Source organism: Capricornis sumatraensis, chromosome 9, assembly GCF_032405125.1.
Source record: "Capricornis sumatraensis isolate serow.1 chromosome 9, serow.2, whole genome shotgun sequence".
Taxonomy (NCBI): domain Eukaryota; kingdom Metazoa; phylum Chordata; class Mammalia; order Artiodactyla; family Bovidae; genus Capricornis; species Capricornis sumatraensis.
Window position 1 is genome coordinate 9,542,658 of NC_091077.1, and position 15,689 is coordinate 9,558,346.

At 56.1% G+C, this 15,689-nt stretch overlaps 1 protein-coding gene across 1 annotated transcript; it reads left to right on the top strand.

Annotated features, from left to right (window-relative positions):
* The first annotated feature begins 987 nt into the window (after nt 1–987).
* Nucleotides 988–12,455, top strand: RASAL3 (RAS protein activator like 3). Its single transcript, XM_068980378.1, has 17 exons — nt 988–1,309; nt 3,378–3,508; nt 3,661–3,739; nt 3,850–3,911; nt 4,693–4,763; nt 5,487–5,613; nt 5,701–5,799; nt 6,242–6,787; nt 7,125–7,269; nt 7,521–7,665; nt 8,751–8,987; nt 9,078–9,279; nt 9,385–9,503; nt 10,532–10,922; nt 11,210–11,367; nt 11,863–11,926; nt 12,033–12,455. The coding sequence occupies exons 1-17, from the start codon at nt 988–990 to the stop codon at nt 12,174–12,176; spliced, it is 3,042 nt and encodes a 1,013-aa protein (XP_068836479.1). The 3' UTR covers nt 12,177–12,455.
* Nucleotides 12,456–15,689: the final 3,234 nt, after the last annotated feature.

Here is a 15,689-nt window from a genome sequence, read left to right on the forward strand (position 1 = left end):
CGGGAGACACGGGTTTGATTCCTGGGTCAGGAAGATCCCCTGCAGGAGGATATGGCAACCCACTCCAGTATTCTTTCCTGGAGAATTCCATGGACAGAAAAGCCTGGCGGGCTACAGTCCATAGCATTGCAGAGTTGGACACGACTGAAGCGACTTGGCACGCAAGCATGTAATCTTTATAAGGGCTTCTCTCGTGGCTCACCTGCCAATACAAGCACCACAGAAGACCCGGATTTGATCCCAGGGTGGGGAAGATTCCCTGGGGTAGGAAATGGCAACTCGACCCAGCATTCTTGCCTGGGAAATCCCATGGACAGAGGAGCCTGGTGGGCTACAGTCCATGGGGTTGCAAAGAGAAAGACAGAGTAGAACACGACTGAGCAACTGAGCACACACACGTTATGAATAGGGCTGGTGGGCATGTCTATTGGGTGTTTACCTAGCATATACACACAATATGTGGAGCTGCTGAGTCAGAAAAGAGGTATATGGTCAATATTCAAAGATCACACCAGGTTTCCAGCTTGGATGAGTCGGTCTACATTCTGACCAGCAGTGGATGAGAGTTCCAGCATTTAATCTGGATGTACCCATTTTGCAGAGAAGGCAACTGGGGCTCAAAGAGGGGCATGAGCTACCTCCTGGTCACTGAGAGATTCTGAGTCCTGCTTTGTCACCTCCTCTCCTCTAGCATCCTGCCCCCTGTTGTGCCCTCCCAGCCTGGCTGTGGGGTGGGGTGGGACAGACAGGGTCACGTGGAGTTGCGTTCAGCCGGAGGAAGCCGGGCAGGGTGCAGACGGCTGCTGATTCTGAGGCTGGTCAGGAAATCAAGGTAAGAGAGGGAGTGTATGTGGCCCCCAAAGGGGGTTCCCTGGGGGCAGAGCTGAGAGTGAGGAGGGGGCAGAAACGAAGACAGCACAACCCTGTCCAGTGGGCAGACACCGGACAGAATTATCACTGTCTCATTCCCCCAGGAGAATCTCTGCCATGGACCCACCTTCACCAAGCCAGGCCTCCCAAACCCAGCCTGCAGCCCCATCCCCTCTAACCTCCTACCGCTGGCACTCAGGGGGTAGTGGGGAGAAGGGAGCTGGGGGGTTCCGCTGGGGCCGCCTTCCAGGATGGGGGAGGGCACAGAGCCACCAGGAGACCACGGCCAGCAGCCAGCCAGCCCAGCGCTCGCTGTTTCGTCGCGTCCTCTCTGCACCCGCCAAGGAGTCACGCACAAGCCGCCTGAAAATATCCAAGAGCCTCTGGGGGAAAAACAAGAGCCCACCCCTGGATTCAGAGCCGGAGCCAGAAAACCCAGGTACGTGGCTCCCCCACCCAGGCTGGGAGGCCCGGATGCAGGGAGGTTTTGTCTGCCTCCAGAGCATCAGCCTTACAGACACAGGAAGTTGTGGGGAGTGCAAAAGCCCAACAGGAAGTGGCTGGGGGCCCGGCTGGCTGCCCTCTTCCCTCTTTCCCCCTCACCCCAGGGGCCTGGGCATGGTGGGAGTGGCTAGGAACCTATGAGCTGGGGGTCCAGCCAGGGGAAGGGGCAGGGAACAGTCTGATGCGGCAGCACTGTCCAAATGCCAAAAGGCTCTTGGCCCTGGCAGGTCTATCCTCATATTCAATGGCCCAGGCATCTTCTCTCCTGCCTGGATACCCATTTCTGCTGTCTTCTACTTTCCTGCCCTCCAGTCTCGATGTCTTAGTATCTCCTCTTCCTTGAGCTTCAGTTTCTCCACAGGTTAGAATGGAATCATGACTCCTATCCTGAAGGGTATATCATTCATTCATTTGGTCATTCAAACAGAGGTCTGTGAGCATTTACTGTGTTCTAGGCCTGCCCTGATTTAGACACTGAGGACACAGCAGGAATAAAACAGATGAAAGAGCCTGCCTGCCTCATGGAGTTCAGGGTGCAGTGAGTGTGACCGACCGTAAACAAGTAAATAAGGAGATGATAGATGGGGCTAAGTGTCACACAGAGAGGTCTAGAATTCTAAAGGATACCATGAGGGTTGGAGCTCAGGAATGCCTATGACTCAGCACATTTTATGTGCTCCATTAGCAAGTGGAGTTATCGCTTATTCCCCTGGTGGTAAAACAGTAGGACAGATGGGTCCCCTGGGAGGGTTGATTCTGTCCTCCTAATTCTGAAAGCTCATTTAATTCTCATCATTCATATCCCCACTTTGCAGAAGTATCCCTTCAGCCCCCTCCAGGGTATCAGATATTGCCCACTCCATAGCATCCAGTGAGAGCTCTCTGACAAGCCCACCTGCTCTTCCCCGACTCAAACACCTCCCATGGTTCCATAATACCTTCAAGATGAATCCCCATCTCCTCTAACTGACACTCAAGGCTTTGCCAATCTCTTCCTTAACCTTCCCCTCCAGCCTTTAAGCCTTCCAAGCCCTCCTCACCTCTCCATTTAATTCTCTGGACCAGGCCACATGCCAAATCCCAGCCTTTCCTCAAGCTGTGTGTGTGTGTGTGTGTGTGTGTGTGTGTGTGTGTGTGTGTGTGTGTGTGTGCGGGTGCCCTCAGTTGCTCAGTCATCTCCAAATCTCTGTTACCTCACGGACTGTAACCCACCAGGCTCCTCTGTCCATGGAATTTTCCAGCAAGAATACTGGAGCGGGTTGCCATTTCCTACTCCAGGGCATCTTCTCAACCCAGGGATTGAAACTATGTCTCTTGCATCCCCTGCATTGGCAGGCAGGTTCTTTACCGCTGAGCCAGCTAGGAAACCCTGCTCACTCTGTTAATGCTACCATCTCCTCAATCTCTGTCAAATCAAACATGCTCTTCAAGATCCAGTGCAGGGCATTCCCTGGTAGTCCAGTGGTTAAGGGGCTTCCCTAAGTAGCTCAGTGGTAAAGAATCTGCCTGCAATGCAGGAGACCTGAGTTCAGTCCCTTGGTCAGGGAGATGCCCTGGAGGAGGGCACAGTAACCCACTGCAGTATTCTTGCCTGGAGAATTCCACGGACAGAGGTGCCTGGCGGGCTACAGTCCACAGGGTCACAAAGAGTCGGACACGACTTAGCAACTAAGCAGCAAATGGCAGCAGCCTTGGTAAAATGGGGGTTTTAATAGCCCTTTGAATGGCTTTTGGAGGATTAAATGAGAGAAGGAATGCAGAGTAGTAAGTACAGTACAGGACACATAGTCTGTGGGGCATCCACTACCCATTACTACCCATGGCTACTGGAGACAAGGCCCAGAGAGGGCTGGGGGCTTGTCCAGCACCTGACATGACTACTGAGTGGGTTGGGAAAAGGAGGCACTTAGGAGGGAACACTTGATGAGCCTTGGTGAATGGAAAGGTTGCCCTGAGGGAGAAGAAAGGACTCCCAGGTCCCTAGCGCCGCTTCCTCTACCCAGAGCCTGCGCCGGAGCTGGAGCCCCTGACCGCACAGATCCCAGAGGCTCCCACCCCCGATGTCCCCGTCTGGAACATCGAAGCCTTCACACTACTTGATGGGAAGCTGGTGCTGCTTGGGAATGAAGAGGAGGTAAGAGGGGCCACATAGGCAAGGGAAGGGGAAGAAAGGAAGGGAGCAAGAACAGCAGTAAGGGAGCATGAGGGGTATAACAGAAAGGTGTCCGCCTCTCCTTCTGTCTGTCTGCCTCCCCTTTCTGACCATCCACTCCTGTTGGGAGACAGGGTCCTCGCCAGCCCCGGATTGGGAGCGCTAGCTCTGAGAGCAGCATCCAAGTGGCCTTGGGGAATCTCAAGGATCCAGGTAAGCTTGAGAGACAGGGAGGGCTGGGGCATTTGGGAACCTGTTAAAGTGGGGCAGAATCCAAGATGATCCCACCCACCCCCAAATCTTCCACCCCTGACCACCCACAGATCGGACTCCTGGAAAGACAGAGCCAGAGGCTGCTGGCCCCCACCAGATCCACAATGTTCGCGTAAGTGGTGGGTGGAGGGGAGAGGAAAGATTTCAGACCCTCAGAGGTGAAAGGGGGGACTTTTCCTGGGTGATATTTTTTCATTAATTTCCTGGGATTTTTTTTTTTTTACTTTTTACTTTTTTAATTTATTTGTCTTTATTCTTGGCTGTGCTGGGTCTTTGTTACTGCTCATGGGCTTTCTCTAGTTGCTGTGAGCAGGGGCTCCTCTTCCTGGAGGTGAGTGGGCTTCTGCTAGCAGTTATTTCCCTTATTGTGGAGCATGGCCTCTAGGCACATGAGCTGTAGTAATCACCACTTGGGCTCCGTAGTTGCAGATCATGGGCTCTAGAGCTTGGCCTCAGTGATACAATGCTCAGGCTTAGCTGCTCCAAAGCATATGGAATCTTCCCATACCAGAGACGGAAGCTGTGTCCCCTGCAATGGCAGACGGATTCTTACCCACTGAACCACTAGGGAAATCCTCCTGGGCCATCTTGACCAGGTCACTGACCCTCTCTGGGCCATAGAGTCCCTATCTGTCAAACGAAGCAGGTTAGAGAAGCTCCTTCTTGGGGCTGTTTATGAGAAGTCCATAGAGAATGTAGGAAAGCACATTTCTAAATGGCTGGTGCTTTAGAAATGGCAGCTGTTGATTGTCTTTAATATTCCGGCAAATGTAGTCTGACCTTGTGATTTCCCCCAAGATCAATAGATCTTCCAGGACATCCTGGGTGGGGCAAGGAAAGGACCTAAAGAGGGAACATAGGGTTCTGCCCAGCTGACATCCCCCTCCCCACAGGGGCTGCTGAAGCGGTTGAAAGAGAAGAAAAAGGCCAAGTCAGAGCTAGGAGCCAGTGCTTCCCGAGATGGGTAAGGGTCTTTGAGGAGGTAGAGGGGTTGGGATTCAACACTACCCCTCCCATTCCTCCTGCCGATAATTCTGATCTTCACCAAATATACCCTGTGGGCCTCTGTGTCCTGCCCCTTGTTGAGCAATGCGGGGGCCACTGAAAGACCCTAAGGATGGAGTCAGCCCTCCACTGAAGGGTGGGGGCAGAGTGTGACACAGTAACTCTAAAATAGCAGCCAAGTCAACACCTTGGTTTGGGAGTGAGTGTCTCGGAAAGGGACGCTTGATCTGAGATGTGAAGGATGTGTGTGTGTGTTTGGTCATGTCTGACTCTTTGCAATGCCACAGACTGTAGCCCACCAGGCTCCTCTGTCAGTGGGATTTTCCTGGCAAGAATACTAGAGTGCTTTGCCATTCCCTCCCTCCGGGGAGATCTGAAGGCTGCTGCTGCTGCTAAGTTGCATCAGTCTAGATGGAAGTTAATCAGGCCAAAAAGGATAGGAAAAGCGTTCCAGGCAGAAGGAACAGCAAGTGCGAAAGTCAAGAGGACTAATGAAGTGACAGAAGGCCAGTGTGACTGGAGTACAGACAGTGAGGAATTCAGTGTCAAAAGGATGGATTCACGTTCAACTTAGGTTCAAGTTCCCTCTGGGTTCCTTCCACCCTTTGGGCTGTAGGGAGCAGGTTGTGGGGGTCAAGGGAGTGAGTAGGAATGACAGCTTGCCCACGTGCGCCTTCGCCAGGCCCCCCAGTGCTCTGGGCTCTCGGGAATCGCTGGCCACGATTTCCGAACTGGACCTCGGAGCCGAGCGGGACGTGCGGGTCTGGCCACTGCACCGCAGCCTGCTGGAGGAGCCCCACTGCTTCCAGGTAAGTGAAGGCAACTGTCCACCTCGCCTGACCCTTTGGCTCAACCCTTGGCCTCAACCGTACTCTTGGATTCCCCCTCCTCAACAGGTAACATGGGCAGGCGGGAGTCGCTGCTTCTCCTGTCGCTCGGCTGCCGAGAGAGACCGCTGGATCGAGGACCTTCGTCGCCACTTCCAGCCTAGTCAGGTAGGTACGCGCAAGGTCGGAGGTGGAGGCCCCGCCCACAGCCCGGGCCCCGCCCCTTCCACCCAATCCAAATTTCTCTCGCGTTAAAACTTTGCCCCTTGGACACATCTGCCTTCCTACACGTTTGCAACCACTCCGAGATCCTCCGCCGATTCCATGAATTGCCAGCCCCTTCCACAGCTCGGATTGTATTCAGTCCAAGCCCTATTTGCACCCCAGGGAGTCGCCAAGTTTCCATCTCGCGGTTACTCCTCCGTGCCCTGGACCCCGGATCTCTCCCGGAGGGCCCAGAAAAGCTAGAGGATCGTCGTGGGACCCCCGTAGTCCCGCTGTCTTCCCTCAGAGGCACAGCGAACCCTTGGGAGTACGCGTCCCGCGCTTCATCTCTGATGCGCCATGTGGAGCACCGAAGCCACGCGCCTGTCTCTGCTTTGGTCCGCAGGACAACGTGGAGCGGGAAGAGACGTGGCTGAGCGTGTGGGTGCACGAAGTGAAGGGGCTGCCCCGGGCGGCGGCGGCGGCGGCGCCAGGAGTGCGCGCGGAGCTGTGGCTGGACGGAGCGCTGCTGGCGCGCACGACTCCGCGGGCCGGCCCGGGCCAGCTCTTCTGGGCAGAACGCTTCCATTTTGAGGCGCTGCCGCCAGCGCGTCGCCTGTCCCTGCGACTACGCGGAGCGGGCCCCGGGGACGCGGTGCTGGGCCGAGTGGCCTTGGCGCTGGAAGAGCTGAGCGTCCCCCGGGCGCCCGCCGCGGGTCTGGAGCGTTGGTTCCCGCTGCTCGGGGCGCCAGCCGGCGCGGCGCTGCGGGCACGAATCCGGGCGCGGCGCCTGCGAGTGCTGCCGTCGGAGCGCTACAAGGAGCTGGCGGAGTTCCTCACGTTCCACTACGCGCGCCTCTGCGGGGCTCTCGAACTCGCGCTGTCTGCTCAAGCCAAGGAAGAGCTGGCCGCCGCCATGGTGCGCGTGCTGCGGGCCACCGGCCGGGCTCAGGTGCGGCGCCGCGAAGGGACGAACCCGGGTGACCAGGGGCTGACCGATCGCGTGCTCCAAGGGGGGAGTTAGCGGGGACCAGTACCACAGTGGTACCTTCGAGGGGCGGGGCAGCTTGAGCGGTGGAGTCTGAACTGAGCTTCTGCACCGTGAGACCCAAGTTTCTGCTTTGATTCGGAGGTTCCCGTTTTGTTAAGAACCCCAGCCGCGAGGCCAATGGGCCCGAGCAGCAGCTGCGAGGGGCAGGGCCTGTGCCCCAAGGGTGAGGGATCCTCCAAGAGCAGGGATTCTCACGACTCAGTCCGCGCCCAACGCAACGTAACCCCACTATGCCTAGGCCTTGGTGACAGACCTGGGCACCGCAGAGCTGGCACGCAGTGGAGGCCGTGAGGCACTGCTGTTCCGGGAAAACACATTGGCCACCAAGGCCATCGATGAGTACATGAAGCTGGTGGCACAGGATTACCTCCAAGAGACGCTGGGTGAGCAGAGATGGGCAGGGGTCAGAGGCTTAGTTGAGCCCGCTAGGGCAACCCAGGAGAAATCTGAGAACCCTTGGGTAAACTTGGATTCTGGTAGTGGGTGATGCCCTGGGGATGCTGGGATCCTAGAGTGAACTGGAGGTTTCCCAAGATTTTAGGTGCCTCCAAAGTAGGTTGGAGATGGAACTGGAGGCTGGGTGCTGTGGGTTGTGGTCATGGTCCAGGCCCTCTCTGGTTGTGCTGGACTGCAGGACAGGTCGTGCGGCGTCTCTGTGCCTCCACCGAGGACTGTGAGGTGGACCCCAGTAAATGCCCAGCCTCAGATCTGCCCCAGCACCAGAGCAGACTGCGAAACAGCTGCAAGGAGGTCTTTGAGAACATCATCCACTCCTACAAGTGAGTGTCAGTGCTCTCAGTCACTATGCTAGCTCTGACTCCAAATTAAGGTTTCCAGATAAAATATAGCAGGCCCAGTTAAACGAGATACCATATTTGTGACATACCTTTTTATACAAAAAAAAAGTATTCATTTTTTAAAAATCTGAAATTCAAGTTTAACTGTTTTTCCTAAAGTTTTATTTGCTAAATCTGGCAACTCATTCCAATGTCATGCTACCTAACCCCAAGTAACATGGGACCCGATTCTTTGTCTTCTAGACTACAGGTGACCCCATACCCTAATTCCATGCCCCCTGACCCCAGTTAAATAGGGTCTCAATCCTATTGGGGCTTCCCTGGTGGCTCAGATAGTAAAGAATCTGCCTGCAATGCAGGAGACCCGGGTTTGATCCCTGGTTTGGGAAGATCCCCTGGAGACGGGAATGGCAACCCCACTCTAGTATCCTTGCCAGGAGAATTCCATGGACAAAGGAGCCTGGCAGGCTTCAGTCCATGGGGTTGCAGAGTCAGACAGGATTCAGCAACTAACACTTTCACTTTCACTCAATCCTATGATCTCTGATTCCAGTAATGCCATACTCCCAATCCCATGATCCCTGAACTTAAGTAACCCTGTATCCCAAATCCCATGTAACTGGAATTCCTAGGCTTCCAATTCCTTGACCTCTGACCCTAGGTTAACCTGTGTGCATAATCCCATGTCACGTAGGACATCAATCTCATGATTTCCGAATCTAGATGACTCTGTGACCCAATCTTATACTACTTCATATTATGTACTCTGTCTGGCACCTCAGTTTCATGTCCAGTTATAGCTGGACATGAAGCTCAGGGCTTCTGTCCTCCTGTGAACCTATACCCCCAAATCTAAGATTTCTGACTCCAGAAGTCACCACAATGAGTACACCACCAACAAGCCCTGACCCCAAGGAGACCTATAACCCCAAGCATCATTATTCCCAATGTCTTCTATCCTGGAACTTAGCAAGCAGGCATCTATTGACCCCGACCTTAGGATTTTGATCATCCATGAACCTTATGCTCATATCTTTCCCCTCTGACTATTGCCTCTTCTCTCCCAGCTGGTTCCCAGCAGAGCTGGGCACTGTGTTCTCAGGCTGGCGAGAAGCATGCAAAGCACGTGGCTCTGAGGCACTGGGGCCCCGACTCGTATGTGCCTCTCTCTTTCTGCGGCTCCTGTGTCCTGCCATTCTATCACCCAGCCTCTTCGGCCTAGCATCAGAGCACCCGGCGCCTGGCCCAGCCCGCACCCTCACACTGATCGCCAAGGTCATCCAGAACCTTGCCAACCGTGCTCCGTAGGTGCTGGGAGGCTGGGTAGCCACACTGGGGTGGTGGGGGTGGCAGATTCTGGACCTGACCCATCCACCACTTGGGCTCTGATGCAGGTTTGGTGAGAAGGAAGCCTACATGAGTTTCATGAATACCTTTCTGGAGGATCATGGACCTGCCATGCAACATTTCCTGGACCAAGTGGCCATGGTGGATGCAGACACAGCACCCAGTGGTTATCAGGGCAGCAGTGACCTGGCCCTCCAGCTGGCAGTCCTGCATGCCCAGCTCTGTACTATCTTTGCTGAACTTGACCAGGTGTGGCCTGAGCACAGAGCCCAGAACATGAGGTAGGGAGGCAAGAGAGTAGGGGTCTCTGGTCCTGGAGAGTTTGCTCAGCATCCTCCCTGCATGCTTTACCAGGCCACCCGGGACAACCTGGAACCGCTGCCCACTATCCTGCATGCCATTGAAGAGGGCCGACCTGTACCTGTGACGGTGCCAATGTGTTTCCCAGCACCCCACACCCAGGGCCATTCCAGGTAACTACTTGCCTCAAGTCCGACCTGATCCAGTTCTAATGGGTGGGAGTAGGGGAAGGGCCAAAGGCATGCACGGGGTCAGAGGTGAAGACAGGATCATGTCAGGGGTCAGAGACAGGGTCATGTTCATCATCAGAGACACTGTAGGATGGAGGTCAGAGGCTAGAGACAGGGTCATCTCGGGGGTTAGGGAGAGGCTCACAGTGCCATCAGAAAAGGGGGCATCAGGTCAGATTGGACTCTGAGGTGGGGATTAGGCATTGCAGAGGTCACATCTAGGGTCAGAGAGAGAAAGTGACATTGTCACTTTCAGCAATGAGGGGCAGATCTCAGGTCAGGCCCAGGGGGAGATGGGGTCAAAGTTTATGGGCAGAGTCATTTGGGGGGTCAGAAGTCAGGGATCATGTTCTTTCAGAAGGCAGAGACAGGTTCAGTTGAAGGTCAGAGGTTGGGGACAAGAGGGAGTCAGATTGGGAAGGAAGAGGGTAGAGTTTTGAGCACAGGTCAAGCTCCAGGGGGCTCTGCAGGCGGTGCGAGTGGTAAATAACCTGCTTGCCAATTCAGGAGATGTAAGAGTTGCAGGTTTGACCCCTGGGTTGGGAAGGTTCTCTGAAGGAGGGCAAGAGAACCCACTCCAGTATTCTTGACTGGAGAATCCCATGGACAGAGGAGCCTGGTGGGCTACAGTCCTTAGGACTGCAAAGAGTCAGGCAGGACTGAAGTGATTTAGCATGCAGACAAGCTCCGGCAGATTGGAAGGAGAGATTACACAGAGGCTCAAGTCAAGGGTAACACTGTGTCAGAGCTCCGGGACAAGGCTAGAGAGGGCTCAAAGGTTAGATTTAGGTCATAGAAGGGACAATATTATCGGAAGTCCAGGACAGGATCAGAAGTCAAAATGGGATCCCTTCAGTCACAGGGCTTGCAGAGAAGTAAAAGATCAGGGGTGGAGTTATTTCTGGTGGATGGTTGAGGTGGGGTCAGCGCAGAAACCGGTGGAAGTTCTGAGCTCCCCATCCCACCCCCAGCATCTCTGCAGGGGAGAAGCCTGGCTTTCTGGCCCCCCGCGACCTCCCCAAGCACACCCCTCTCATCTCCAAGAGTCAGTCCCTGCGCAGCGTTCACGGCGCAGGTAGTTGGGCGCGACCGCGGCTGGAGGAGGAACAGCCCCCCCGGCTGCCTCGGCCGGTACAGCGCACGCAGAGTGTCCCGGCTGGCCGCCCCGCTCGCCGCCGCCCGTCTGCCGGACCGCGGCCGCGACCCAAAGGCTCCCTACAAGCGGGACCCGCGCCCCGCGGCCGGCCCTGGACTGGAGCCTCAGCATCGCTGCCTCGGAAGCCGTCGGTGCCCTGGCAGCGCCAGATGGACCAGCCAAGAGACAAAGACCAGGCGCTGGGCACCCACCGACCCGTGGGCAAGGTGAGGTGTACAACTCAGGTCTGCGCATAGAGTGGGGAGACAGGATTGGAAAAAGACTGAAAGATAGGCAGGTCTCGGTTCAAACACCGAACTTGCTGTGGTCTGTGATTCAGGCGTAACCCAACCCTCTCTGAGCCTCAGTTTTCCTCTTCTGTACAATTAGAGCGTCATTACCCTATAGGCAGGGCGGTTAGGAGGCAAAGCAAACGGAACAGGGAGGTCAGTCAGTGTCCGTGGGGAGAAGGGGCAGGACAGTGGCTCAGGTTACAGTTGCTCCCTCCCCACAGCTGGCGGAACTTCAGTGCGAGGTGGCTGCCCTGCGTCAGGATCTGAAGATGCTGTCCGGCCTCGTGGAGTCACTCAGCACCCACATCCGGTCCTTGAGCGAGCAGCAGGAGCAGCTTCGGACCCAGCTTCAGCTTCTAGATTCCAGGCTCCGAGAAGGGTAAGCCCCGCTCTCCCTATTAGCTCCGCCCCAGGCGGCCTTACTAAAGAGAGATCGGCTCAGGCCCTGCCTCCCAGTAAGTCCACCCAAATCACGCCTGGCACGGCCACGCCCCCTCCGTAAGACCCGCCCCTACACATCTAAGACCCGCTTCTTGGTCACCTCCATCCACCCCAAGTCTCTGGGAGGTCCTCTCGAGCAGTCCCTCTGTCAGCTCCTTCCAGACAAGTTGGGACAGACCCGCTATCTCTTATTCTGGGCCCGCCCCTATCCTGCTCACGACCTCACGCAGGACTGGTTGATTGGTCCTTTCATCGCAGCCAGTCCAGGTTCTAATTCAGCAGTCCCTTCTTCAAACGTATCTAGGCCCCACCCCCAGCCTGGATAAACCCCACCTCCATCTCAAGCTCCGCGCGGGAGTCCCTGACTCCAACCAGGAGCTCTAGGGGAGTCTCTCAGCCTCTGACTCTTTCCTTTCACCCGTAATCACTACAGGACCGTGAAGTTGGATCCAGGGCGCGATCCTTCAACCAATGACAGCCACAGGCTGAAAAGTCTGGTGAGACCCATGCCCAAGCCCTGGGACAGATTTAGGCTGGGTGAGGGAACACGAGTTGGGATGCAACCCTCACCCGGCTCTGAGTCCACTGCTGCTGCCTCCCCAGGAGTGCCGACTGGCTGAGATAGAGAGTACTCAGGCCCAGCTGAAGGATACCATCCAGAACCTGCAGCTTCTTCCCAGGACATCAGAGTCCCAGAGCCAGCCCCTGCCTCTCAAAGCTCCCTGCATCAACGGAGACACCACTTGAGTTGCCCACTCGGCCCTACATGCTTTGGGAGCAGAGAGAAAGCGTCTAAGGGGCCTGTCCACCCCCTGCCTCAAACCCACGTGGCCTACAGTAGGGAATGGAGCTGTAGGTGCCAAACAGTCTGGCACTGTCAGGTTGCCCAGTAAAATCTTGATTTCAGTAAAAATCAATGTTTTTTTTTGCCCCTGAATTTTGCCAATCAGAAAGCAAACTCCATTCCCTCAATCCAGCTCTCTCAAACTCTCCCCTAATTGCAGGTTTCAGGGGAGTGGGGCGATGCAGGGAGATTCTCACCAGCTGTGTGACCTTAGTCCCTCACTGTCTCAGAGCCTTGATCTCCTCATTTGTAAAATGGATTTAAAGTTCCTCATACAGTAAAAGACCTATAGTTTAAAGTGTTTGATAAAAGGTATTGGTCATTGTTAGCGGTAGCAGCTGATTCTCTGTAAAGCCCAGATCTCATCTCCACGAATTTCCAGATCTCAGATGAGAGCATCTTCTGCTGCTGCTGCTTCTGCTAAGTCGCTTCAGTCGTGTCCGACTCTGTGCGACCCCATAGACGGCAGCCCACCAGGCTCCCCCATCCCTGGGATTCTCCAGGCAAGAACACTGGAGTGGGTTGCCATTTCCTTCTCCAATGCATGAAAGTGAAAAGTGAAAGTGAAGTCACTGAGTCGTGTCCAACTCTCAGCGACCCCATGAACTGCAGCCTACCAGGCTCCTCCGTCCATGGGATTTTCCAGGCAAGAGCACTGGAGTGGGGTGCCACTGCCTTCTCCAGAGCATCTTCATAGCACTCCAATTCCAACATTGGCTCCTTGATTCAGTGAGGGCGTGGGTCTAGGAGACAGATGAAAGAAGGAGTGGGTAGATATGTAGAAAGTTAAGCTCTGTGTGTGGTGGTTGAAAAAATGAATGGGCACTTGAATCATGAGTAGGTAAATGGGTGAGGGTTAGGGTGGATAAGACAATAGGCAGATAAATAGGTTAGCATTTGCTGGATGTTTGCCCTGGTAGGTGAGTAGTTGAGTAGGTGGTTAGCTGGGATGGGTATGTCTGTCTAGGAAAGACCTGGTTCATAGTAGGAAATAAATATTTGAATTAAATGAGTAAGCAGTTATATGTATTACATGTACATTTGTTGAGGTATCCTGAGACTCTCAGGCTGTGCAGTGGGGAAACAATAATGAACTCCACAGACAGACTCTTGTTGCACTCTAGTGGAGAAGACAAACATGCAATTGATGGATTGGTGTTTGGGTGGCTATCTTCCCTATTGGCTCAAATGGTAAAGCAGCTACTTACAATTCGGGAGACCTGGGTTCCATCCCTGGGTTGGGAAGAGCCTCTGGAGAAGGAAATGGCAACCCACTCCAGTACTCTTGCCTGGAAAATCCCATGGAGTCCATGGTGTCACAAAGAGTTGGACACGACTAAGCGACTTCACTTTGGGGTGACTGTATGAAAGGATTATGTGCAGAGATGGGTGGATGTTTGCTTGGTTGTATGGATAAGTAGGTATTTACATAGGTAGTGGATGGATGAGTAGGTAGATGGGAGGTGGATGGTCATTGAGTGAGTGTTTGGATGGATGGGTGGCTCGATGGATGGATGGATGGATAGGTGGTTGCAGAGGTGGACGGCTAGGTGGTTAATCGATTGGATGGGTAAATGAGTGGTTGGGTGTGTGGGTGAATGGGTGGAGAGATGAATGGGTAGTTTGGACATGTGGATAGGTGATGGGTGGGAGAAGTAGCATTGTGTACATTATGGGGTTGTCCAGGCAACTGTGATCTTGTGGGCTGGGTGGAAAGGGGGACTTTGCACTAGGGACCTAGGCCAGCTTGTAGGTAATGGGGAAGGAGGGAACGAGCTCGTGGTTGGAAGGTAGCAAGGGTCTGAAGGCTAGGGATTGGCCATGTGGAATCCCCAGTGACCTATGAATGACCCACGGGGAACTTCTCTGCCCCCTCCCCACTCTTCTGGTGCTATTAGCGGACCTAGCATTGGAAGAACCAGTGGGGTGATGAAGAGCCATTGGGGACAAGAGGACCAGAGTGTTGTCATGGTAACAGAGCCTCTCCCTGGACTCTCAGGTCGCGCGGGCCCTTTAAGGGTCACCCTTCTGGCCACTCCCAAAATGGCGGCACGCCTGCTGGCTGCCCCCCCACCGGGGTGGCACGGGGGGGCGCCCCAGACCTCCCCATCATGGCGGCGCGGCGGGGCTGTCGCGCTGAGGTCACGGCGGCGCGCCGGGGGGGCGGGGCGGCGGGGGGAGCGATTTAAAGGGACAATGTCCCCCGAGCGGTGGAGGCGGCGGCGGCTGCGGAGGCCGCGGCACCGGCACCGGGAGCCGCAAGGGCGGTAGCGGCAGCAACGGCCGCACTAAAGAAGGGAGCGCCGAGCCCCGGCACCCAGCCGGCGGCGCCGCCTCCCCGGTGAGGCCCGGCCCGGCCTGGGGAGCCCGCGGGCGGGGCGGAGCCGGCACGGGGAGGGGGAGGCCCGGGCCGGGCCGGGCCAGGCGGGACCCCCCGGGGCGGGGGGCGGGGGCGGGGCCTGTAGGGGCGGGGCCTGGTCGGGGGCGGGGCCGCACAGGTTGGGGGGAGGAGCGGGGGTCTTGGGGCAGGTGTCCCCCACCCAACCTCGGCGCGTCCCGCGGGGTCTCCCGCCCCGAGGTGCACGGGCGGAGGGCGCATCGCGTGGACCCTGGCGCCCCGAGGGGTGTGCTGGCGCGGCGCCGCCACCACCCCTGCGACCCCCGGGGGCGTCCAGGAGGGAACCCCCTTCCCCACGCTGCCAAAGTGCTCCGAAGTTGCGGTCCCGCCCGTTCCCCGCGGGCAGTGCCCACCCGGTGGGCACCCGCAGGTGGTTCCTCGGGGCCTGGGCAGGGACCCCCACCACAACGGCCAGTCCACGGATAGGCCCCCTGGGAGCCCCCAGGCCCTCGAGGGCAGCGCCTGCAGCCAGGCCTGGAGCCCCGGCCCCGCCCCGGTTGCCTGGGATCGGCCTCCCTACCATCTCCCTGGGGAGGGCGCCTCATTCCTGCCCTTCACTTTCTGCCGTTACCTTGAAGGTATTTATAGGTGGAGAAGACAGCCCCCACCCCCCATGGCCTCCCCAGGGTCCTCATTTCTGGACCAGAAGCTCCATCCTTTCCTTTTGCCCGCAGACTGGAGAGATCTTGGGAGGGTGGGATGGAGGAACCCAGGCAGGGTATGCATGAGGGGTAACGTTGGGGTGAAGCAAGAGGGTGAAGGCTGGGGTCACTTGCGGCTGAGTGTGAGGGTGAAAGGGTTAATGCTGGAGAACCCTAAGGTTGTGTGTGGACGGAGGGTTGGAGTGTGGGAAAAGTGAGGGGTAACTGATCCGGGCAACAGGAGTGAGAAAAGTGCAGGGGTAATGATGGGGGGACTTGAGACAGTGTATGGGATCAGAGTGTAGCAGTGCTGAGGCACGTGCATAGGATATACATGTGCATGGAAGTGAGTTCACAACTGGGAAAAGTGCAACCAT